General features: G+C 48.2%; 1 protein-coding gene and 1 long non-coding RNA gene across 16 annotated transcripts in view; one reads left to right on the forward strand and one right to left on the reverse strand.

Annotated features, from left to right (window-relative positions):
• The window catches only part of GBF1 (golgi brefeldin A resistant guanine nucleotide exchange factor 1), a 122,187-nt gene extending 99,636 nt beyond the window's left edge, over window positions 1-22,551 (forward strand). For 3 of the 15 annotated variants that reach the window (XM_027112400.1, XM_027112401.1, XM_027112415.1), the window contains 33 exons: window positions 129-203; window positions 3,162-3,309; window positions 3,648-3,871; window positions 4,394-4,562; window positions 4,987-5,198; window positions 5,539-5,637; window positions 6,234-6,428; window positions 6,641-6,830; window positions 7,427-7,567; window positions 7,891-7,979; window positions 8,927-9,129; window positions 9,608-9,731; window positions 10,015-10,140; window positions 10,410-10,492; window positions 11,143-11,379; window positions 11,661-11,754; window positions 12,125-12,301; window positions 12,632-12,696; window positions 12,782-12,905; window positions 13,321-13,392; window positions 13,543-13,637; window positions 13,897-14,050; window positions 17,014-17,239; window positions 17,757-17,917; window positions 18,049-18,295; window positions 18,415-18,620; window positions 19,516-19,666; window positions 19,773-19,903; window positions 20,106-20,207; window positions 20,491-20,604; window positions 20,754-20,934; window positions 21,086-21,214; window positions 21,698-22,551. In XM_027112400.1, coding sequence (XP_026968201.1) covers window positions 129-203; window positions 3,162-3,309; window positions 3,648-3,871; window positions 4,394-4,562; window positions 4,987-5,198; window positions 5,539-5,637; window positions 6,234-6,428; window positions 6,641-6,830; window positions 7,427-7,567; window positions 7,891-7,979; window positions 8,927-9,129; window positions 9,608-9,731; window positions 10,015-10,140; window positions 10,410-10,492; window positions 11,143-11,379; window positions 11,661-11,754; window positions 12,125-12,301; window positions 12,632-12,696; window positions 12,782-12,905; window positions 13,321-13,392; window positions 13,543-13,637; window positions 13,897-14,050; window positions 17,014-17,239; window positions 17,757-17,917; window positions 18,049-18,295; window positions 18,415-18,620; window positions 19,516-19,666; window positions 19,773-19,903; window positions 20,106-20,207; window positions 20,491-20,604; window positions 20,754-20,934; window positions 21,086-21,214; window positions 21,698-21,978 — 5,025 coding nt within the window. In that variant the 3' untranslated portion in view covers window positions 21,979-22,551. The remainder of the gene's footprint in view (window positions 1-128; window positions 204-3,161; window positions 3,310-3,647; window positions 3,872-4,393; window positions 4,563-4,986; window positions 5,199-5,538; window positions 5,638-6,233; window positions 6,429-6,640; window positions 6,831-7,426; window positions 7,568-7,890; window positions 7,980-8,926; window positions 9,130-9,607; window positions 9,732-10,014; window positions 10,141-10,409; window positions 10,493-11,142; window positions 11,380-11,660; window positions 11,755-12,124; window positions 12,302-12,631; window positions 12,697-12,781; window positions 12,906-13,320; window positions 13,393-13,542; window positions 13,638-13,896; window positions 14,051-17,013; window positions 17,240-17,756; window positions 17,918-18,048; window positions 18,296-18,414; window positions 18,621-19,515; window positions 19,667-19,772; window positions 19,904-20,105; window positions 20,208-20,490; window positions 20,605-20,753; window positions 20,935-21,085; window positions 21,215-21,697) is intronic. The other 12 variants (XM_027112410.1, XM_027112409.1, XM_027112408.1 and 9 more) reach the window with 9 other exon arrangements.
• On the reverse strand, window positions 7,501-23,469 carry LOC113623357 (uncharacterized). Its single transcript, XR_003433902.1, has 3 exons — window positions 23,338-23,469; window positions 14,601-14,658; window positions 7,501-7,613 (listed from the first exon to the last, which is right to left on the reverse strand). It is a non-coding gene; the product is annotated as an uncharacterized LOC113623357 (long non-coding RNA).
• Between the last annotated feature and the right edge of the window lie 1,064 nt (window positions 23,470-24,533).

Here is a 24,533-nt window from a genome sequence, read left to right on the forward strand (position 1 = left end):
GTTTGGTGCATGCACATAACCTTCCCCTTTCCCTTGCCATCCATCCCCATTCCTGCCCTGTGCCCTGTTGGTGTGTGTTTGAGTTTATTTCACTCTGCTTAAATCGTTCGTTTGCCTGTCTTTCACAGATTTCTCCATGTCTCCTCAACAAACTGGAGCTAAGTAGTGGGGAGCAGACCAAAGCCCTGAACCAGTTAGAGAGGGTACTACTCTTTAAGAACCTCAAGGTCTCTCTCCCTCTCCCTCTTCCTCTCCCTCTCCCTCTCCCTCTCCTTACCCCCTTTTCATTTATTTATTTAAATGTGTATTTTTTATATGTAACATCTGGGTCCCATATCCACTGTGTAGAGCACAATTTACCCCTCCCTAGTAACACAGCATGGCTTTGGAAGAGCTGCATGTGTTTGTAACTTTGCAGTGTTGGGAATTTTCGTGGGGCATCTGGCCGCCTGAAGGCAGAAGGAAGCCTTGAACTGATAATACGTTATGTAGTAGGCCTAGAAAGAGAGCCTGGGTCCTGCTGACGTCTTGTGGGGGGGCTTAATATCTACCATTTCTAGGGGAACTATGAGGAACTGTCAAACAAGACCCTTCCCTTTTCTGCCCTCTCCCTGTCTCAGAGCTGGCATTAGAAAGCTTAAGCACAGTCCTTGATTCTAGCTGGATGCCTGAACTTGGTTTTGAGGGAAAGGGTAGTCTGTCTAGTTGGGGTCATTTTTTTCTGGGTTACCATTAAAGGTGTCATTCTAAGGTTTAGGACTCTAGATGGATGAAAAGGAGCCAGGTCCCAGGTTAGCCCAGGACACTGGCAATACTTTGGGATCTGCAAAGGTGACCTCTGTCCTTTAGAAGTAAGGTAACTTACAACAGAGGTGCAAGCTAAAGATTACCCTAATCCGCATATCCTTGCTTTAGGAAGAAGAGGGAGAGAAGGAGGTATGGGCTATCTAAGCTCTCATAACAGTGTGCATGCTAGAGGTGTGGCTGTGGACATCCAGGTCATTGAAGATAAAAAGAACTGTGTGTGTTTTGCGTGTGTGTGTGTGCACTAGACAGTCCATAGGCCTGTGTTTTCTTTGCATGCCTTGTCTCAAGTTTCATTTGTGTGCTTGCCTAGTCTCAAGTTGCAGGTCTCTTCAGTGGCTACCCACCATTTTGCCATGATTATTAACCTAGGACCTGCCCTTTCTTTATAAAGCTTATATTGTCCTTTGGAAATAAAAAGTTATACGGATAAGGTGATGTAGAGTTTCATGAACTGCTCGCCCCTCCCCCGCCCACCTTAGGATCTTAGAACAGGGAGCACAGCTATACTTTTAAAGGACTGAGACACTTGTAAGAACTGGCAGCCTCTCAACTCCTATTCCATCCAGGAGGCAGAGAGCATTCATTGAAATGATCAGGTTAGAGCTACCTCTGCAGAGGATAGAGAAGGAAATAGGAAGGACTGATCCTAGTGTGGGACGGAATCTCAATGACTGGGCTTCTCCATGGAAGTAGGACTACCTGGAATTCCTGATATTGGGGAGCCACCTGGAGAGAAAAGATATTTCACACAAGTCAATCCAGATGTGAGTGCCATTTGGAGCTCAGTGACAGTTTCCAGTTTAAACCAGGAGGTTCCTCTTTTCCCACATTGATCTCTTGGACTTCTGGCCTATCTGCATGTTTAACTGACTCTTACCCCCAGAACTTTCTTTTGGGCTTCAGTGGTTTCTGGAGGGAGCATCCTGGTTCCTGCTTAACCACAGTGCTCAGAGCACTTGAAGCTCTATTCTAGGCATATGACTGCTGGCATTTTGGAGATGCAGGGACAAAAAGTGTAAATCCAATGTGAGGCTGTTGCTATGTTACTAAGAGCTGGAGGTGGGGCTCAGCTGTTGGGCCTGTCTCCTTTATGGGTGGAGATATGAGTATGGAAGGAAGAATTATGTGGTTTCTAAGCAAAGGATCAAAGGTTGTCCAGATTCTGGAGGACTTGGGGAGGAAGAGGGGCTTATCCTTCAAATAGCAGAAGGAATTGAATAGGCCAAGGATAATATGGGTATTTTCAGCTTTTAGAAAGAGGCAGGGAGAAAAATTGTTTCTACTCTCTTTTAGAGTCATTCTAATGGTTCCTAGAAGAGAATTGCTGTTGCCCATTCCAGGAATGGTCTATCAATCTAGGACTAGTTTGATATAACTGTAGAAGGACTGGATGCAAACTGTAATTGAGAAGGCATCAGGATTAAGAAAATGAAATGGGCTTAAACAAAGTAGCTGTGAACTTAGGGTGGAGAAAAATACATGAAAACCTATACCCTAAGGTAGTCAGTAGGTGATAAAGATTTTCCTTTGTGACTAAAAGGAAGCTATAGGAGTAAAGATTTTCCTTTGTGACTAAAAGGAAGCTATAGGAGAGAGAGAAATGCAGCAAGAGGAAAGGAAATGGAATAGAGCAAGAGTCCAAGAAATCAGTAGCCTTACCATCTGAAAGCAGTGAGAAGGACAGGAGGTCTCATTTATATACCAAAGTTGGGAGCAGCAGAGAGCAGAGCAGCAGCATGACATAATCTTTCATCCTTAACTCCACAAATCAACTGGGATGCCACTCCTTCCTTAATTCCAAGGAATGAACCTTTCTTTGACCAATTTGATGTAGACTTTCCACAGTAAGGGATATGGTTAGGATCTAGGCCCAGTTCATGAAGTAATAGGAAAGCTAAGAGTTTGGCTGGGAAGGAGTAGACTCTCACGGTTGGATAAGAACTAGGAGTAGGAGGCTACTATGCAGGTAGTTGAGGAGGAAGGCCCAGGGATCCAGGGCCTGAAGATCTGCAGCTTTGGGCAAAGGACCCCCTGCCCTTACGCTTTCAGGACTGAGGATTGCCACCCATTATTCAGGGAAGCAGAGTGATGTATGAGGGCTGGCCTTATCAATGACCAGCCTAAAACCAGAATGTCACCTTCCACTTGGAGGCTCTCAGGCTGACCTTTAAAGTGGCAAGAGTAGAAGGCAAGTTAGAGGAGTAGGAATGTGCTCTGATGGTCTAGATTCTTACTGTGGCACAGATGTGGGGTATAGACTATTTTCTAGGGACCAGTAGGACTAAAAGAAGGGAGATTTCTAGGGATACAATCTTAATTTGAATACCAGTGCTAATGAGGTGTGATATTTCCAGCTGAAAATGAGAGCAGGAGGCATGAGTGATTCATCTAAGTGGAAGAAACAGAAGAGATCTCCCCGACCCCCCCGCCATATGACCAAAGTCACACCAGGTTCAGAACTGCCCACCCCCAGTGGAACCAGCTTATCCTCTAACCTCACTGGTGAGTACCCTGAGTTGCTTCTTCTGATTAGAATAGATAGAAGAAAAGTTCCTTCCTCTCTCAGGAATTTTGACATTGAAGACCAACTGATTGAGGGGCTGTGGTCTTTCTACTGAGAGCAAAAAGGGAAAACTCCAGGTCAGATCAAACTGTGACCATTTAGCAATTCACAGTGACTTAAGGTTGTTCTCCTTCCAGTGGGACTCTGACTACTTTAGAGACCAAGCATATGCAGAAATTAATATGCAGTCTAGGAAAAACAAACAAACGGTACCATGGAAGGGATGTGTTTCCCACAGGGTCTCTTTTCTTCAAGCCTCACTCACTTTGCTTGGCAGGTGGCATGCCCTTCATAGATGTACCCACTCCCATCTCCTCTGCAAGTTCAGAAGCTGCCTCAGCAGTGGTCAGCCCCTCTACAGACAGTGGCCTGGAGTTCTCCTCCCAGACCACCTCCAAAGAGGACCTCACTGACCTGGAGCAACCTGGCTCTCCAGGGTACAGCACAGTTGCAGAGCCTGGCAGCAGCGAGCTAGGGGTTCCTGAGCAACCTGACCCCCAGGTACGGCTTTGATTTCTAAAGACCCCTGTCTAGTCTTCTGCTGTGGAATTGGCTTGATCCTTTGGCTCTTTATCCAGGCCTTGGCTCAAAAGAAGTTTGGGGCAGGAGGTTCTTCCCTGTTTGCTAGAATTAGCTGTGCTACCTAGAAAAACCACAGCATTACTCACTGTGAGAGGTAGCTCACAGGATTTTCAAGCTGTGCATACATGCAGTACTTGGCAAAGGTGAGGATGCTGGCCATGGCTTTTTCTGGAAGTTAATGATCTAAATCCAAGCTCCTGAGGGCCTCTGTTGCCTCTGGGGCTCTAGTCACTGTAGGTCACTGATGCCTCAGGTGATGTTTTCTGAGTCCTTCATCGTACTCCTTCCCTGAACCATCTTGCATTGATTCACAGCCCACTGAGCTGGCCCTACACCTGCAGTCCATTAGAAACACTTGGAGGACAGATACTTAAGAGAAATAAGTTCCCAGTTGCTCTTGCCTCATCTCTTTTCCTGTATCCTCCCCACTATTGGTCATAGCAGGAAGGGGCCCATGTGGAAAAGGCCCAATCAACATCCGTGGAATCCATCCCTGAAGTATTAGAGGAGTGCACATCTCCTGCTGACCACTCTGACTCTGCTTCTGTGCATGACATGGATTACGTCAACCCCCGGGGTGTGCGCTTTACACAGTCCTCTCAGAAAGAAGGTAAGTACTCTCAGGCAGGCTCTTCCCCCATCCTACCCACTAAGCTGTCTGAGCCTAAACCATCTTAGACCCAAGGTGTCTGCTGGTCCAAGTCCTACGCCATTTTCTAGTCAGGAAATGGAATCAAGCAAGAGGACTATTGGATGGAGCCCTTCCCTAACTTACACAGAGAGGGAGTTTGGTGGACAATAGGAAGTGAGAGGGAAGAATAGAAAGCTTGGGACTTTTAACAGAAAGGTGGGATCATCAATTCTGATTCCCTTCAGTAAGTGAGACTAGTCTCCTTACTGCCCCAGAAAAAAACCATTTTTTTCCTGAAGAGAATCACTTATCTGAAATTGCCTGTATAATGCAGAGCAGGCTAGGCCAAGTAATCGAGCCAGTTGTTTCTTAGCAGTCCCACTTCCCTCCTGGCCTTTCCCAGGCACAGCTTTGGTCCCCTATGGTCTTCCTTGCATCCGTGAGCTCTTCCGATTCCTCATCTCCCTCACCAACCCACACGACCGCCACAACTCAGAGGTTATGATCCACATGGGACTGCATTTGCTGACAGTGGCTCTTGAGTCGGCCCCTGTAGCCCAGTGCCAAACCCTCTTGGGCCTCATCAAGGATGAGATGTGCCGCCACTTATTCCAGGTAAGACTGGATTCCTAGAGGGACTCCGAACACCTGGCTTTTTTTCAGGGTCTTTCAAGGGCCAGGGGAACACAGGGAGGTTTGGCTGATTCATGTGAAGAGTATAGGACCCAGGAAAGAACCTACCTCCCCTACTGACCAGTAGTCATAGTCAAGAGGACTCCAGTAGTTCCCCGGGGACTCTGGCAACCAAAGGGAAACATAGGAATGGCTAGATATAGAGTTCCCTCAGAGCACATGACCTTAGTGACAACTTCCCACAGTTTGCTGTCCTGCTTTCTCTTGGTTGAGCCACAGTCAGGTTCAGAAACCTAATAGCCCATCCTACTGTGATCTCCAGCTACTCAGCGTAGAGCGACTGAACCTTTATGCTGCTTCCCTGCGCGTATGCTTCCTGCTGTTTGAGAGCATGCGGGAGCACCTCAAGTTCCAATTAGAGGTGAGTTTCTTGAAGTTGGAAAAAAAATAGGAAGATGTATGGCACCTTCATTCGGGTCAGCTTTGTCATGCTGCAGGAGTGGGATTTGGTGGCTTCTGAGGAGAGTGCTTTTAGCCTCTATAGTTTGGTTCATTGGCTCTCCTCTTTAGTGGAGAACTTAAGAGGTGCCCAGAGAAACCTGGCTGGCTATAAAATGGGAGAACCCGAATATGAGAACTGGCAGGTAACCTCACCATGAGTGGGTAAAACTCTTCTCTCTGCAGTTCTTTTGCAACACAGGCAGGCAAGTCAAGCTGGCTTCGCCACTAAATTGCAAAAGGGAACTCTGAATAGGACCAAATCAGGCTCACACAGAGAGCACAAAAAGGGCAATGGGCAACTTGATCAGGTAGGAGGTAGAGAGCCAGGCCTCCCCCATCATGAAGGACAAAGAGGGGGATGTATTTAGGGGATGGATGGAATACCATTAAGTATCTCTTAATGCATACCTTCTGGCTAGGCGTCTGCTTCCTGTTTAATGTTTTTCCTGTCCAATTTGTCTCTTCCTATCTTGAATCCTTTCCCCACCCAAATGGCAATTATTGGATTATTGTCAGATGTACATCAAAAAGCTCATGGATATCATCACTGTGGAGAACCCCAAGATGCCTTATGAAATGAAGGAGATGGCTTTGGAGGCCACTGTGCAGCTCTGGCACATCCCCAGCTTTGTCACTGAGCTCTATATCAACTATGATTGTGACTACTACTGTTCCAACCTCTTTGAAGATCTCACCAAGCTGCTGTCCAAGGTGCTGAGCATTATTACTGACCTCTAGAAAGACGACTTTATTAAGGAGATCTCTCTAGTGGTAGTGAGGATGCTACATATAGGGAACGAAACACTTGAGAGCTGGGGAACAAGAAGAAGTGTATCTTAAGGCAATGTAGAAGTTACGGGCGGTTTTAGGATTTTTGGAAAAGTATTCTAACCCCAAGTCTCCTGTATCTGTTTACTTTCCAGAATTCCTTCCCTGTGTCTGGTCAGCTCTATACAACACACCTGCTGTCTCTTGATGCCCTGTTGACAGTGATTGACAGCACTGAGGCCCACTGCCAAGCCAAAGTCCTCAACAACCTTACCCAGCAAGAAAAGAAAGAAGCAGCCAGACCTGGCTGTGAGGCAGTAGATGGCACTCGAGAAGCCAACAATAGTGAGAGGCATTTCTTTCTTTGAGGATCCCAGGGTTCTATGTTTATCGCTTCTCTACTCACTGAATCCTTTCTCCTACCCTTATGTCATTTCCTCCAAAGTACTCCTAATTCTGTGTTTCCGAGGTTTGGTGATGTGAATCATAGACCAGGCTGGCACATTAGCAGGACTCATGGACTTCTCCCTTTCTCCTCTTCCATGCTTTAGCTATTTTTACAGAATTGTTATTTCTTTATGGGGAGAAAAGAGAATATAGATTAAAGGATATAGGACTTCTGTGCCTAAAAGCTCCAGGCCCTACCTTTTCCTACCCCCAGTGCCTGCCTCCACTCTAATTAATCTTCTCTAACTTTTCCTTGAGATTGAGGTTGCAGAAGATCAGGGAAAGTGATTGCATAATCTCTTTATTAAACTGTAGAAGCTAATGCTTGGCTGACCTGGGATAGTGACTACTTATTTGGGCTTGGGTTTGTCCTGTCAGGGCCGGTGACCTGTGTGGGAACATGTAGATCTCCTTGGCCTGAAGCTCGATTCTCCTGCAGCTCTGCTTGGCTTCCTACACCATCAGTCTTCATTTACCTTCTTCTCTCTTACCAGCTGAGAGAGCAGCCAGCGATGGGAAGGCTATAGGCATGGCCCCAGACATCGCAGGCCTGCATGTGCCAGGTGGAGGGCGGCTGCCAGCAGAACATGGGAAACCAGGATGCAGTGATCTGGAGGAAGCTGGTGACTCTGGGGGTGGGTACTGGGTATCCATCATCCTAAGCCCCCTCAACTGGAAGGCCTGTTAGAGAACAGAGGGGAGGGGAGCAGAAATACCCTAGGTTAGTACCTGAATGAACATTGGCTGCTCACCATGCCTTCAGACCCAGAGAGAGGAAAGAAAACATTTGGAGCCCTAGAAGATAGGACTTCTAAGGAAGGGGAAGACTGATGAGGACAAGAAATTTTCTGAGGCATCCTTTTTTTCACTAGAGAGTATATCAGCATCCTTCCAAAAGTCATTATCCTGGTTAAAAAGAGGTCTTACTGGTGTTTCCCTCTCTTCCTCCCATTCCTAGCTGACAAAAAGTTTACCCGGAAGCCACCTCGATTTTCCTGTCTCCTGCCAGATCCACGGGAGTTGATTGAAATTAAGAATAAAAAGAAGGTATATATAGATATCCCCAGAGCTCAGCCTCTACCCACTTCTGACTGGGTGTTCTCTGTTGGGTTTCTGTCTCAGAGAATGAGGGAGAGTCTAAGCTCACTGAACAGCTTCCCAAGGCTAGTTTTTGAGCTTCTTGGAGCTTCAGCAATCCCCCAATCTCCTTTGAAGCCCTTTCCTTACTCCTAAGCCATGTAATTGGCATCTCCTATTGTGTACACCTGGGCAAATGCCCTAGCTGAGAGTCAGGTGTTACTTGTGGTGACAAGAGCCCTGGAAGCTGGTATCCTGTGGGTCACCGAAGGTTATTGGTCATCTCGAGCTCTGGGGTGATGATTGGCAATAAAAGGGAATTGACATTTATTCTGGTGCTTTTTAGTAAAGTTCAAATAACTGTACTTTCTGGTTTTCTAACACAAAGAAAACCTTCTGTTTAACCCTTTCTTCCTCGTAAGGCCAGCCTAAATGACTTTGGTTTATGTGTGCCCTTGATTGCAGGGCTGTGACTAGACAGTCAAAAAGTTATCATTGCAGTTATTTCACCTTGTCTTTCAAACCCCAGGGCCTTAAGAGCTAGGAAGCCAAAGAAAGAAGGGGAATCCGAGCTAGTCTGTAAACAGATGCCAGGAACAGCTCTAATACTGGAGAGAAAAGAAAACCTTCTCTAGTCTCTTTCTTATATTTTTTTTCTCTGGTTCTCAGGTTGGAGGAGAGTGCTGTGCATCTTTAGCACTCAGAAAAGGAGTAAAAAGGAGCTCCTCAGCCACTTCTAGTTAAACATGGAGTTGGGTAAAGCTAGGGGCCAATATGGTTCAGCCTAAGTTCTGGAGTGACTTAGAACCATGTCCTAGGAGCCCATTAGGTGACCAGCTGTGGACTGTGATGGAGACCTGCCCTTGTCTGGTTTAGGGGCAGAGCAGCTTTTGACACCTCTTGTATTTCTTCTCTAGCTGCTGATTACTGGCACAGAGCAGTTCAACCAGAAACCAAAGAAGGGGATCCAGTTTCTGCAAGAGAAAGGTCTCCTCACCATCCCAATGGACAACACAGAGGTAGCCCAGTGGCTGCGAGAGAACCCTCGGCTGGACAAGAAAATGATTGGAGAGTTTGTGAGTGACCGCAAAAACATTGACCTGTTGGAGAGCTTTGTGAGGTGAGGAAACTGCAAGAAATGTGGGACATAGTTGAGGATCAGCCTGGGGGGACAGACAGTTCAAAACAGTACCAGTCAGTTCCTGATGGTGACCCAGGTCATACACTCTTCCTCTTCCCAAGATTTATATCTTTTGGATCTGAAAGAGTCTCCAGCAAGAAAGCTTTGGGCACCATTCCATTCTCCATAGAGAACATTGCAAAGGGGTGGAGTAGGGTTCCTGAGCACAGGATAGGTTCCTGGGTTCCAGGGATGAGGTTTCTATGTAGGAGCACACTGATGTGAAGAGTACTAAGCTTAGAGGTTGTCAAATTCTGGTTCTGTGTTAGAGATGACCTAGGAGATACCTCCCCTTTGCCAGAGCTCTCAGCCTTTTCTGTTCCAATAGGAGAAGCTTAGTGGGACTGTAGCTAATAGAGCACCCAACATTTGCAGCTTATACATCTTAAGCCTTTCGTCCTTCTTTCTTTCCCTGTAGCACCTTCAGCTTTCAGGGTCTGCGGCTGGATGAAGCTCTCCGTCTCTACCTGGAAGCCTTCCGCTTGCCCGGGGAAGCACCAGTCATCCAGAGGTTGCTAGAGGCATTCACAGAACATTGGAGGGTGAGTTTGAGTGGCAGGGACTGAGCCCAGCATCCCAAATTAATTTGACTAAGGGTTTCTATGGCCTCAACTGAAGGACCCAGTTGCTGTCTCCTAAGAAGGCTGAGAGCAATGTCAGTGAGCTTTCCCATAGAGGGGCCAGCTTCCATCAGGGAGTTGGCAAGAGATGGGCCTCTTTCTGGCTGGTACCTTCTTCTTTATCATCATTGACCAGTGGGTTGGTCGTGAGGGTTTGATTGGCCAGAGCAGGGCATTGACATAGGTGGGGTCTTTGATTTTTCAGAATTGTAATGGCTCCCCATTTGCCAATAGCGATGCCTGCTTTGCCCTGGCCTATGCTGTCATCATGCTTAATACTGACCAGCACAACCACAATGTTCGCAAGCAAAATGCACCCATGACCCTGGAGGTAAGATTGGATCCCAGCCATGGCAGAGCAGTTCCAGCACAGCTTTGGAGGTAGCAGGAAGGACATGGGTTTTCCAGTGGGCACAGGAGACAAGCTTCTGTCCAAGGGAGTCAGGGGGCGCTGGCCAATCCAGAAGAGGAACTGGGGTAGGGAAGTGGATTCTGTCACTTACTGTTTCCTAAAGTCCTATTTACCACAGACCCAGGAGTTCCCTGAGTGGGGCTTCAGCATTGACACATAGCGGGTAAAGCTTATTGCCCTGTCTCTAGGAGTTTCGCAAAAATCTAAAAGGTGTGAATGGAGGCAAGGACTTTGAGCAAGACATTCTGGAGGACATGTACCACGCCATCAAGTGAGTATGCGTAGAGAATGGTGTAGCATCTCTGTTAAGGAGAAGCACGCTACTTCCTTCTCCAGATTTTGGAGTCACATCAGACTGCAGTGACTCATACACCCTGGATTTAGCATCGTAATTTATCTGGGCAGCCCCTTCTCCCCCAACTGATTTATTCCTTAAAGAAGCCTGAATAGTACTGGAACTTTAGTACCCTGAGCCAGGATCCAAACTGCCCCTGCTAAGTGGAATGTCATCACCCCATTTTCCAAACGCAGAGAAGCTGGGTTTTCCTGTCTAGCTTGCAAGATGCATTATGGGGCTAGTAGAGAACCCAAGATGGGTACTAGAGGATGAGGTTTGGGACACTTAGGTTTCTACTGTAAATCAGAAAAGGTAGAATTGTTCATCCTCTCATACCCAGAAAAAATATGAGATCTTACTATAGAACTAAAGGCCCACTTAGAGATGGGGCTTGGAGATTATGGGATGCTTCCTTTCTTTCTCCTTGGTGCCACTGGTGGGGAGGGAAGCAGACCACTGAGCTGCAGTTTTGATGACCTCTCATTGAAGGAAAGTGTCAGTAATGGGCAGAAAGCCCCTTGTCCTAGTTTGTAACCAGTCAGGTTCAGAGCAGTGCACCTACTCCTTTTGTTACCTCCTGACAGGAATGAGGAGATTGTGATGCCTGAGGAGCAGACAGGCCTGGTTCGGGAGAATTATGTATGGAATGTGCTGCTTCATCGAGGTGCCACCCCAGAAGGCATATTCCTACGTGTGCCTGCTGGCAGCTACGATCTTGACCTCTTCACCATGACCTGGGGCCCCACTATTGCTGCTCTTTCTTATGTCTTTGACAAAAGCCTTGAGGAGACAATCATCCAAAAAGCCATCTCAGGCTTCAGGTAGCCAGAGTTTGACTATGGTCTTGGATCTCCTTCCACCTCTTTGATTTAACTTGGTTGCCTCCATGCCTCTCTGACTCCTACTCTTATTTTCCTTAGAATGGGTTCCTCCTGAGTTTTTCAGGGAGGCTGAAGCTTGGGAAAGCTCAGTCTTAAACAGACTCAAGAGTAAAAGGTTTCTTCCTGGGACTGATTAGGGAAGAATCCCAAGCAAGCCTCCTTGGGGACTTGGAAGGGCTGCCTGGCCTTTCAGTGACTGTATCTGATATGTGACGTTACAGGAAGTGCGCCATGATCTCCGCCCACTATGGCCTCAGTGATGTGTTTGACAATCTCATCATCTCTCTATGCAAATTCACAGCTCTCAGCAGTGAGGTGAGCAGGGACAGGAACTGTGTACTTGGAGTTCCAAAGGATGACCTCTCTTTTAGCCATAGACCTACCCTTATCTGTGGAGCTGGTTTCCATCAGCATATTCTCTCACTACCCCTGGACTACAGTAGAGCTTAGCCATTTCTGTCTGACACACCCTAGGATGAGAATAGCATTACCTTACATAATGGGGATGAGAGAAGAGATGCAATAGTGGAGAAGGCCTTAGCCAGAGTAGCCCTTCCCACCAGTATTATGGGGGATTGAAGCAGAAGTAGCAGAAGGACCCTCAGGAACCATAGGTAGAGGCCTAAGAGAATCTCCTTTCAAGACATTTGCCAGGCCCTAAGCCTCATCTCATCTTCCTTTCCAGTCCATTGAGAACCTGCCCACTGTGTTTGGAAGCAACCCTAAAGCCCACATTGCAGCCAAGACAGTATTCCATTTGGCCCATCGTCATGGTGACATCCTGCGGGAGGGCTGGAAGAATATCATGGAGGCCATGCTGCAGCTCTTCCGAGCCCAACTGCTGCCCAAGGCTATGGTGGAGGTAATTCTTGGTAGGAGACTAATCAATAATAACAAGGCAAGAGCTCCAAGATTACGTACTGTCTGCATATAGAACTGGTTGAGAGTAGCACTGGGCCTGATGCATGCTGAAACTTACCAGGAACACCTCAAATGTAAGACCGCAGATCTTTGGCCATGGGGATAGCTGTAAAGGAAGGCTGGTAGAAGTTGTTGCCAGTCATCAATTGGAGGGGCCCAGTCAATAGTGTAGGGCAGAGAACAACAGGAAGAAAGCCAGAAAACTTTGCATGGCAGAGCAGGAAATGCAGAGGGCATGTGGAAAGAAATTATTCTTGACCTGATTTTCCAGGTAGAAGATTTTGTGGATCCCAATGGCAAGATCTCTCTACAACGGGAAGAGACACCATCAAACCGGTGAGGGGAAATCAGAGGCTGGAGACCTTGCAGAGGGAGGATTAGAACTCTGGAGCTCACTAGAGCTTGTACTCTCTTTCTACAGAGGAGAGTCAACAGTGCTGAGCTTTGTGAGCTGGCTGACACTTAGTGGTACTGAGCAGTCTAGCGTGCGGGGCCCATCCACTGAGAGCCAAGAGGCCAAGAGAATGGCCTTGGACTGTATCAAGGTAACTGCCCCTGCCTACCCCTGGTGAACAAGCCTAGACCGTTCTCTACTAGATAGACACTGTCCTATGAACTGAAGAATAGGGTCATCTAGGGTTTGTGACCAGAGCTGACTCCTTCTGCCCTCTCTCCCTGGCTTCTTGGGAACATTCTCTTCCCTCTAGTCCTTATCAATAACCCCTCTCTCGGGGATTCCCTGATGGCGCAGTGATTGAGAGTCCGCCTGCCGATGCAGGGGACACGGGTTCGTGCCCCGGTCCGGGAAGATCCCACGTGCCGCTGAGCAGCTGGGCCCGTGAGCCATGGCCGCTGAGCCTGCGTGTCCAGAGCCTGTGCTCCACAACGGGAGAGGCCACAACAGTGAGAGGCCCGCGTACAGCAAAAAAAAAAAAAAACCCTCTCTTGTGCCGCCTCTAGCAATGTGACCCAGAAAAGATGATCACAGAAAGCAAATTCCTCCAGCTGGAGTCACTGCAGGAGCTCATGAAGGTACAGAGTGAAGAGGGAAGAGGGGTGAAAGGGCTGGCTGGGTCCAGGAGGGGAGACAGGGATAGTGGTGTATGCCTCAGTTTCTGTCAGGGGTGGGCCAGTGGCTGGCTTCTCCTCCATGTCTATTTTCCTGCTATTATTCTCCTCCAGGCTCTGGTCTCAGTGACACCAGATGAAGAGACCTATGATGAAGAGGATGCTGCTTTCTGCCTGGAGATGCTGCTGAGGATTGTGCTGGAGAACAGGTAGAAGGCAGTCTTTAGGCAGGCCTCATACTGGGCTTGTACCAAAGGGATGGAAGCCTGGAGTAATCTTGCAGAGTGGGCTCTAGGGACAAGAAGCACATGAAGCTATAGGCAGTAGAGGAGAAGCTTGCTCATTATAGCTGCCTGCTTAGGGTATAATACCACTGAGCTCTGAAGGACCTAGCCTCAATCAGAAAAAGAGGCTTATTGCCCAGTGGCCTTTACAGCTGAGACTATCCTCATCCCTTATGTTTCTCAGGGACCGTGTGGGCTGTGTGTGGCAGACTGTTCGAGACCATCTATACCACCTATGTGTCCAGGCACAGGACTTCTGCTTCCTTGTGGAGCGGGCAGTGGTGGGGCTGCTGCGCCTAGCCATTAGGCTACTCCGGAGAGAAGAGATCAGTGGCCAGGTAAGCTGAGTGCAGCTGGGAAGGCAGGAAGGTGTACAAGGGACTAAAGCCACAGTATCAGTTATGGATATGGCCTGAGACAGAGACTTCATTTAGTGCCCCATAGCATGAACCTACCACAGGGCTAGGGGAGTCTAACAGGGACATTGAGAGTGAATCTGGAATGGCCTCAGGTATGAAGCTAGTACTCAGCACCTCTGCTCAGTAGGGCTGGACGGCTGCTGCCTTGTGGCAGTCCCAGCCCCATACCTGATTTCCCGGCTCTCATGTTTAGGACCCTCCTGAGAGCTCTTCACCCAATTTATAAAAGACAAACAGTATAGAAGTGAGTTCAGGAAGGTCACAGGATATAAGATCAATACAGAAAAATTAATCACATTTCTTTATACTAACAATGAACATATAGAAAATGAAACCATTTACAAGTGCTGCAAATGAAATCAAATACTTAGCTATACACCTAACAAAACATGTATAGGATCTGTATGCTGAAACTTACAAATGCTAATGAAAGATATTAAAGAAGACCCAAATAAATGAAGAGGCATACCATATGCGTGGATTGGAAGACTCAGCGTAGTGAAGAGGTCATTCCTCCCTTAATTGATCTGTAAGTTTAATGCAACTCCTATGAAAATCCCAGCAAGGTTTTTTTGTAGACACAGACAAGTTTATTCTAAGATGGAAAAGCACAGGCCCTAGAATAGCTGAACATTTTGAGAAAAAACGTGGGAGGAATCACTCCATCTGATATTAAGGCTTACTATACAGCTATAGTAATCAACACTGTGGTATTTTTGGAGGGACAGACACATGCATCGATGTAACAGGAGAAACCAGAAATAGACGCACACAAAGATGCCTAACTAATTTTTTGACAAAGGTGCAAAAACAATTCAGTGGAGGAAGGATAATCCTTTTAATTGCTGGAGCAATTGAAATCCATGGTTGAGGGGGCAGGGGACAAATGAACCTTGACCTAAGCCTCATACCTTATAGAAAAATTAACTCAAAATGAATCATAGAATTAAATGTAAAATGTAAAACTATGAAACCCTAGAAAGAAAAATAGGAGGATATCTTTGGGAGCTAGGCAAAAAGTTCTTAGACTTGACACCAAAAATACAATCCATAAAAGGAAAAACTGGTAGATTTCATCAATATTAAAAATTCTACTCTATGAGAGCCCAGTGTGAAAAGGAGGTAAAGACAAGGAGTGTATGTTTGCAAATCAAATATCTGAAAAAAGACTAATACCTAAAATATAAAAGAACTCAAAACGTAACAGTAAAAAAAAAACAGACCAATTAGAAAATGGGCGAAAGATATGAAGAAGATATACAGATGGCAGATAAGCACATGAAGAAGCTTAAGTGGTGTTCATCATCATTATCCAACAGGGAAATGCAAATTAAAACCACAGTGAGATACCACTACACACCTGTCAGAATGGCTAAAGTGAAAAACAGTGATAATACCAAATGCGGACAAGGATGTGGGTCAGTCACTCATAAATTTCTGGTAGGAATATAAAATGATAGAGCAGTTTCTTATAAAACTAAACATGCAGTTACAACACAATCCAGCAGTTGCACTCTTGGGCACTTATCCCAGAGAAATGAAAGTTTACTTTTATAAAAAACCTATACATGAATGTTCACAGGATCTTTATTTGTAGTAGACAAAAACTAGAATCAGCCCAGATGGTTTTCAGCGTAAAGTGTAGTACATACATACCATGGAATACTATTCAGCAATTAAAAGCAACAAACTATTGATACATGCAGCAACTTGCATGACTGTCCAAGGAATTACGCTAAGTGAAAAAAGCCAATCCCAAACGGTTATATACTATATCATTCCATTTATATGACGTTTTTGAATTGATGAGGTTTTAGAAGTTGTGGACAAATGGCCGGGGGCTAGGGATGGGGGCAAGAAAGGCAGGTGTGGTTATAAAAGGGCAACACAAGGGATCCTGTGGTGTTGGAACTATTCAACATCTTGGCTAGTGGTGGATACACAAACCTACACAAGTGCTTCAATTGTGTAGAACTTAATCCACGTATGAGTACAAGTAAAACTGGGGAAATCTGAATAAGATTAGTGAATTGTATCAATGTTACAATGGTTATGATATTATGCTGTAGTTTTGCATAATGTTGCTGGTCTTTTTTTCAGTTTTTAAAAAATTAAACTTTGAAAATAGAGATAATTATAGATTCATATGCAGTCTATTTTATAATAAAGTATTGGATATCTCAGGTAATTTATTGAATACTGTACTGAAAGTGGCAAACAGAATGGTTGTCTGGGTACGGAATGGTTCTAAGTGCATCAGTTGTTTACCCTCATAATGGCATGGCTGACTGAGAGCTGTGGCTCCCTGCCACTGCCCAGCAACACAAAAGAGTATTGTGCTGCATATCGGTAGCCCTGGAAAAAATCAAAACTCTAAGTATGGTTTCTACTGAATGTGTTTCACTTTTATACCATTGTGAAGTCAAAAAAATCTAAGTTAAATTATCATAAGTTGGGGGCTGTCTGTACACTTTACCCACTTTACCCCAATGGTAGCATTGTGCAAAACTATAGTGTAGTATCATAACCAAGATACTGACATTGATACAATTCACTAATCTTACATAGATTTCCTCAGTTTTACTTGTTCATACGTGTATTAAGTTCTACACAATTTAAGCACTTGCGTAGGTTTGTGTATCTACCACTAGCCAAGATGCTGAATAGTTCCAACACCACAGGATCCCTCGTATTGCCCTTTTATAACCACACCTGCCTCTTTCTTGCCCCCATTCCTAGCCCCTGGCCATCTGTCCACAGAGTACCCTAAGTTGGGTCTTAGCCAAAACTGTTCTCACTAGCCTAGGGAGGCTGGTGGGGAAGGAGGCTAGACAAGACGCGTGTGCCCACTTTCCACTTCCTGCTCCCATCTCCTGCCCCAGGTACTGCTCTCCCTGCGCATTTTGCTACTAATGAAGCCCAGCGTGTTGTCCCGAGTCAGTCACCAGGTAGCCTATGGGCTCCATGAACTCCTTAAGACTAACGCAGCCAACATCCACTCAAGTGATGACTGGGCCACCCTCTTCACGCTGCTGGAGTGCATTGGCTCAGGTGTAAAGCCTCCAGCTGCCCTGCAGGCCACAGCCAGGGCCGATGCACCTGATGCTGGTAAGCCCTTTCCCAGAGAGACCCACACTGGCAGATAAACAATTATGGCCCCAGTGGTTGAGACAGGAAAACAAAACGCAGGTTGTTGTGTTCAGCAGATTAAATACCCCTGGCTTCTGCTATCTGCTTCCAGAGCTTCCTGTGCCTAACGGGCCTCTCCCCATTACCCACAGATTAAACAGCATAAAGGCAAGTAGGCAATGGAGAAGGCTATGAAGCCAGGCTTCCTACTGTCCTGAGGACTGTTTTCTCAGAAACTCTGTCCTCACTGCCACCTCCCTCCCCAACAGCTGCTACTAGATGCTGTCAGGAGCCCAAATTAGCCTGCTGCCCCATTTGGTCAACAGAGAAGCTCTCCAGGCCATCCTTCAGCCCTCTAGTGACAGGGCTGAAACTAATCCAGACCAAGAGAAAAGAGAGGCCAGGCTTCAGCACCTTTCTTCTGAGAGCTGAAACTATGCCTCATCCCAACTTCCCCATCCCCATCCTGACTCTGCGCCTCTCCCTGCTGGCTCAGGGGCCCAATCAGATAGTGAACTCCCATCCTTCCATCAAAATGATGTGAGCCTGGACCGAGGGTACACTTCTGACTCGGAGGTCTACACTGACCATGGCAGGCCTGGCAAGATTCACCGATCAGCCACAGATGCTGATGTGGTCAACAGCGGTTGGTTAGTGGTGAGTGAGCATACGGGCAGCGGGTGAGTCTTCCCCTCTTGGCCTGTGGGAAAGATTCCTGGCCTTCTGAGAGGGCAGCTAGGGGAAGATCAGGGTCAAGCCTGGATTCTCAGCTCCTCTATACTTTACAGGTGGGGAAGGATGACATTGATAACTCCAAGCCAGGGCCTGAGACCAGCTGGCCAGGTCCTTCACCCCTGGTCAATCAGTACAGCCTAACAGTGGGGCTGGACCTCGGGCCACATGACACCAAGTCCCTGCTCAAGTGTGTGGAGTCCCTGTCCTTCATCGTGCGTGACGCTGCCCACATCACACCTGACAACTTTGAGCTCTGTGTCAAGACTCTCCGCATCTTTGTGGAGGCCAGTCTGAATGGCGGTGGGTCACCTGATGAAGGGGCAGTTGGGGAGTAACCATGTGAATTACGGGGGAAAGGGAGGAGCAGGCCGTCTGTACCCATGGATATGGAAATGTGACCTGCGTCTGGCCCTGCTCAGGGTGCAAGTCCCAGGAGAAACGTGGCAAGAGTCACAAGTATGACAGCAAAGGGAACCGCTTCAAGAAGAAATCCAAGGAAGGCTCAATGCTTCGGCGGCCTCGAACCTCCAGCCAACATGCCACGCGGGGTGGGCATAGTGATGACGATGAGGACGAAGGTGTGCCTGCCAGCTACCATACGGTGTCTTTACAGGTCAGTCAGGACGTAAGTATGGCACCCTTTACTTCCTCTCCTCTCCCGGTACCTGACATTGGGAGTCTTGGTGGGGCCAGGGACAGCCAGGACAGCGGAAAGGAAGGGCCTGTTTTCCAGCCAGGGCCTCAGCCAGTGTCCCCACAGTGCCCCCCTGTCCAGGACCGCCTGTAAGTCTTTGTTTGCTTCATTTTTAAATTATAGTTTAAATTATAGTTTGTTTTTGAATAAGTAATTCAAATGCACATAGCACAGAGTTCAGAAGGTACAAAAGGGTAAGCAGATAAAAGTCCCATTCATTTCCTGTCCCCAGCTGCTAAGTTCCCCTTACCAGAGGCAACCACTGCCATCAGTTTCTTGTTTATCCTTCCAGAGTTATTCTGTTGTCTATTCAGGACATATAAAATTTATTTTATGAGCAGACTTTACATCACTAAATAAATGGAGAATTAATTGCTTTAAATAGAATAACCTTAGAAAAATTACAAAAACAAAAAATTATTAAATCTGGCCAGACACTGTTGCCTATCAAAGCCTCTGAGCCTGAGGTTTGCTGTTTTTAAAATGAGATTAACAAGATGAGGCTTTATCTGTCATCAGAAAGTGTGAAAAAGGAGTGAAAAAGTACCTTTCTCACTGCGTAATTGTGTTATTAAATACTTAGTCCACACACCTCCTCAAATCCCCGCTACTAGGAGTAATACCCATCTTTGGGAAACACTGGTCAGGACTAGGACAACCAGCTCATAAAGTTGAGGAGAAGGGAGTGGTGAGAGGGGTGGAGTATGGTGTGATCGGTACTAGGGACTCCCTTGAGGACTCAGTCAGGGACAGTGGGAGTGGGCTGGTGAGGAGGGGATCCACCAGACCTAACCCCACTCATGTCGTGCCCCTCCTGTGACCCCAGTTGCTAGACCTGATGCACACCCTACACACAAGGGCAGCCTCTATCTACAGCTCATGGGCGGAGGAGCAGCGCCACCTGGACGCAGGAGGCCGGAAGATCGAAGCGGATTCACGCACCCTCTGGGCCCACTGTTGGTGCCCTTTACTTCAGGGTAAACCTCAGGGGAGCAGGCAGGGCAGGGGCAGAGGTGGAGCTGGCGCTTGGGAAGTACCAGGATCAGGATGCCCAAAGGATCCTGAGCCTGTTCTCATTCTCAGGCATTGCCTGCCTGTGCTGTGATGCCCGGCGCCAGGTGCGGATGCAGGCACTGACCTATCTGCAGCGAGCACTACTGGTACATGATCTGCAAAAGTTAGATGCCCTGGAATGGGAGTCCTGTTTTAACAAGGTAGGACTTCCCTCTGGTCTTAAGGTAAAGTGCAAATCCTAAAGACAAGGAGAGCCAAGCAACTTGAAGAGCCCCTGATGTCAGTCCTCAGCCTGTATCAGACCTTCCCTCCTGCTCTGTACCCATCCACCACAGCCCAGGGTCAAGTGGACAAGGCTTCCACCTGACCCTGCTAGGGAGATGTTGGCTTCTTACCCACCAGGTGCTGTTTCCTCTACTGACCAAGCTCTTGGAAAACATCAGCCCTGCAGATGTGGGCGGGATGGAGGAGACCCGGATGAGGGCTTCCACCCTGCTCTCTAAGGTACTGCTCACCACCCTACACCCACCCACTCTCCCCACACCTGCCTCTTCACAAGCAGGGAAGCCAAGGCTGCTGGGAGGACCTAGAGATGTAATGTAGGTGCTTAGGACTCCCAGCTATGGAGACTCAGCAGGACCCAGGGACTTGGGAGGATTTTGGAATTCAGAGGAGTCTCTGATCCAGGATTCCCACACAAGATAGGGCAGTCTTGCCTCCCACCCTTGGAGAGGGGTGCAGAAGGCTCCTACCCTACTCTTGGCTGAGAGGGGCTGGGGGACCATAGGTCTTCCTGCAGCACCTGTCTCCACTGCTGTCGCTCTCTACCTTTGCGGCCCTCTGGCTGACCATCCTGGATTTCATGGACAAGTACATGCATGCAGGCTCCAGTGACTTACTGGTACGTTCTGCCTCAGCCCAACTCCAGCTGCCTACTTCCTCTCCCATCTTCTGGGAAGACTTGCTGTTTCCCCCTTGGTGGCTGCCTTCTCCTTACCATATCCCCCCATGCCCTCTTTCCCATTCTCATGGCCCCACTGCCACCTGCAGTCAGAGGCCATCCCTGAGTCTCTGAAGAACATGCTCCTGGTGATGGACACAGCAGAGATTTTCCACAGTGCGGATGCCCGAGGAGGCAGCCCCTCAGCCCTCTGGGAGATCACCTGGGAGCGCATTGACTGTTTCCTGCCCCACCTACGAGATGAGCTCTTCAAGCAGACTGTCATCCAGGGTAGGGGGCTCCAACCACCTTCATCAAAGAGAGTCTGGAGCTAATAATTAGTTCTCTGTGCCTGGGGTGGGGGTTAAGTCTAGTGGGTAGCCAGGACTCTACTTGAAATAAAGCACCGAGAGCCGCCATCTGGATTCTCTACCCTCCCCAGACCCTGTGCCCATGGAGCCTCATGCCCCAAAACCTCTGGCCTCAGCCCACCTGACTCCTGCTGCTGGTGACACCAGGACACCTGGCCATCCACCTCCCCCAGAGATGCCCTCTGAGCTGGGGACCTGTGGTGAGTCCCTCTGAGCGAGTTTGCTGGATGTCAAACAGGAAGTCAAGGAGGTCCGGGGTACTTTGAGATTGCTGCTGGGCATGGGCTGTGAGGCAGGGGAAGGAAAGAACCAGAAGATCCTGTTCACCTGCTCTCTTCTTATGGGAAATGGCAGGGCCAGGTCAGCTATGATGAGCTAGCTGCCTGGGATTTTCAGGCTTCAGAGAAGGAGGCTGGATCAGGGACTTGGAATGAATATGCAGAGGTTGCCCTTCAGGAATTCTAATAAAGACCAGACCAAAATTAACCTACTGGAGGTACAGCAAAGAAGATAAAGGGTAGATATAAGGTAGCTGGACACTGGAATAAGTTTTGAGCAGAGACTCTCAACTGTGTAGACTGGGAGGGGTCATCTTGCTTACAGGAGTGGGAGAAGCAGAAGTTTGGTAAACTAGCTGCAGAATGTGAGCGAGTCTGACTGCAGCCACCTTGCTTTCCCTCTAGACTTTGAGAAGCCCGAGGGCCCCCGACCTGCCAACAGCAGCTCCTCTGGATCACCAGTGGCATCCAGCCCCAGCAGACTGAGCCCTACCCCGGATGGGCCTCCACCCCTGGCTCAGCCCCCACTGATCCTGCAGCCCTTGGCCTCCCCACTGCAGGTGGGCGTGCCCCCCATGACTCTGCCTATCATACTCAACCCCGCTCTCATCGAGGCCACCTCACCTGTGCCCCTCCTGGCCACACCCCGCCCCACAGACCCCCTGCCCACCTCTGAGGTCAACTAAGGCAGGGCCCTCAGCGATCAGGACCAGTACTTCCTACCAGGCTGTCCCTGGCCCACCTCTCAGCTGTCCCAGGGGCCACAAATTCTTCAGTCCCAGCCCAAGCTGCTATTACTGCTACTTGGATGGGGACCTGAAAAAGAACTTTTATAGCCCCTCCTGGGACCCACAGTCAGTCTGTGGGACCTTCCTCCTCTGCTCTCCATTCCTGGGAGTCCAACCTGAGAGCACACTCAGGTATCACCTGCAGCCTGGCAGCTCGGGGAGGCATCACTGTACCAACCCTGCAGTGCCCGCCCTTGTGCTCCTCCTGCCCGTGGTCAGGCATCGAGAGCCAAGCCAATCACTCTGCACTTTGTTTCCCTCTCCGAACCCCACTCCCATCAGCCCTGGGCCACCTCCTCTAGTTCTTCCTCTTTTATTAATTAGTTGGTCAGTTTGGAGAGTTGATTGGCACCATGGAGGGTGGACAGGTGGGGCTGGACAGAGGGACTGCCCACAGGAGCATGTACATATGGAAAAACAGGACAACAATGGATTTTTTATGATGTAATAAATGTCTTAGTACCAACATCATTGCCTTTCCCTCTGGTTTCCTTCTTGAGTTTGTGGGTACCGTGTTTCGGGATACCCAGGCCATCACATGAACAGAAATGAGACTGAGCCTACCAACAGTCTGGCCCACGTGGCCCCTGGTCACCAGCCAGCCAGACACCAGGATGCAGTCAGGATTCCTTCACTGCTGCTGCCCCACCACCACCATCACAGCAGTGCCCCCTTAGCACCAGGGATGCGCTAGGGGGTTGGCAGTTGTCCTCTTCCCTAACTGCTCCATCGGAGATAAGCGTGACAGCCTAGGCTGGGGTCAAAGGGAAGGTGAACCAGAGCTGAGCTGTAGTTATTCAGCAGTCTTCCCTCAGATGTGCCTCATGGTCCCAGGAGCAGAGAGGAGCCCATGGGGCTTAGGGGGTGGGAGGCTATCTTGCCCATAGCTGTGATCATGTGTTTCTGGACACAGGGCATTCATTTTGGCCCAGAACTGAGGAGGGAAAATTTCTTCCCATCCCACAGCCTCCATCTACCCCAGTCACTGCAGCATGATTGGAGAATCCCTCCCCTTCTTTCCCTTTGCGTCAGGGTAAAATAAGTGGGAGTGTGTATGGGGCAGGCAGTGTGGCCCCTACAGGGGTGAGGTACTGTGGGTGTGATGCAGAATACTATTAAGCTTTCCCAAGTGAAGCATCTCCATCATCTTGGCATCCTCCTTCACCATGGTCTCTTCCCCTGGGGGAAGGGAGGGCAGAGAATGGTACCTGCTGTACTACCAGCTGGCCTCCCTCACGGAGAGTTAGGGGCACTCACCTCTTCATTGGTCCCAGATGTCTATGTAATCGTTCAGCACCTTGGGCTTTCCTTTGCTCAGCACAACCACGTGGATGTTGCTGGGTCTGGATGTCTGTAAGTGCCTCCCTCGGGTGCTTTGGAAATGGAAACAGCCTGATGTGGAACAATACTGACATGAGTCCTGCAGCTCTTACACTAGTTTCTCCCTCTTCCCTTCCTTCTGCAAGTAGTCCAGACCATGCCTGCTTTCCACACTAACTAGAAGCCTTGCCCCTGGGAAAATTAGGAGTAAGACTGCACTCCTCCTTTGCACATTTCTGTATGAGTGCAGAAAAGCCCGGAACTACAGTCAGGTTAACACTAGGGCCGTTGGCTTCAGCTATAACATCTCTGTTCTCCCTTCTGAGCCCCACAGCTCTGCCTTCAGAAGCTTGTTTCCCTATGGGGGAAACAACATTGACTACTGTATAGAAACCTGAAGGCCATCCTATGAACAAAGGAATATGAAAAGTCTGTATCCCTCAGTCTACAAATATTGGGAAAGAAGCTGGAGTAATTGCAAACTGAACCCTTCCTCGCTGGCAAGCAAAGAAAAACATTTGTCGGAAGCCTCATTCTGTTATAGAAAGATCAACTGACATACGTGACTTGTGTTGTTGACAGTGTTGTCTCTGTCAGGCAAGGGAAACTACAAGAAGAACTAATATTCGGGCCTTAATTCTGACCAACAAAGAATGGCTGATGATGTGGAAGTGACAAAACTTGTGGGAAAGTAATAGAATAATCTGAAGGGAAATGCTGGTCTTAATGATGTCTCCTATAAGAACTCTAGGATAGCAGGTTTCAAAAAGTCCAGAGGAAAGCTAGAGACTTTTAAGACCCTAACATGGAGAAGTGACATTGTTGGAACACCAATATATGTCAATATTAAGTGCACTGCTTACCCAACCTTGTAGAGGTATTTACTCCTCTTACAGATGAGGCAACAGGTTCAGAGAGGCCAAATTCCTGGGAAGTTAGGAAGCTGGGATTCAAACCCAGGTCTGTCTCACTCTAAACCCCATGGTCTTTACTATGACACTTCCTCAGCTCAAAAGTAGTGGTGGGGCACAGTGGTTAAGAATCCGCCTGCCAATGCAGGGGACACAGGTCCGAGCCCTGGTCCTGGAAGATCCCACATGCTGCAGAGCAACTAAGCTCGCGAGCCACAACTA

Source organism: Aethalodelphis obliquidens, unplaced genomic scaffold (genome assembly GCF_003676395.1).
Source record: "Aethalodelphis obliquidens isolate GAN/ISIS:26980383/991018 unplaced genomic scaffold, ASM367639v1 scaffold11, whole genome shotgun sequence".
Taxonomy (NCBI): domain Eukaryota; kingdom Metazoa; phylum Chordata; class Mammalia; order Artiodactyla; family Delphinidae; genus Aethalodelphis; species Aethalodelphis obliquidens.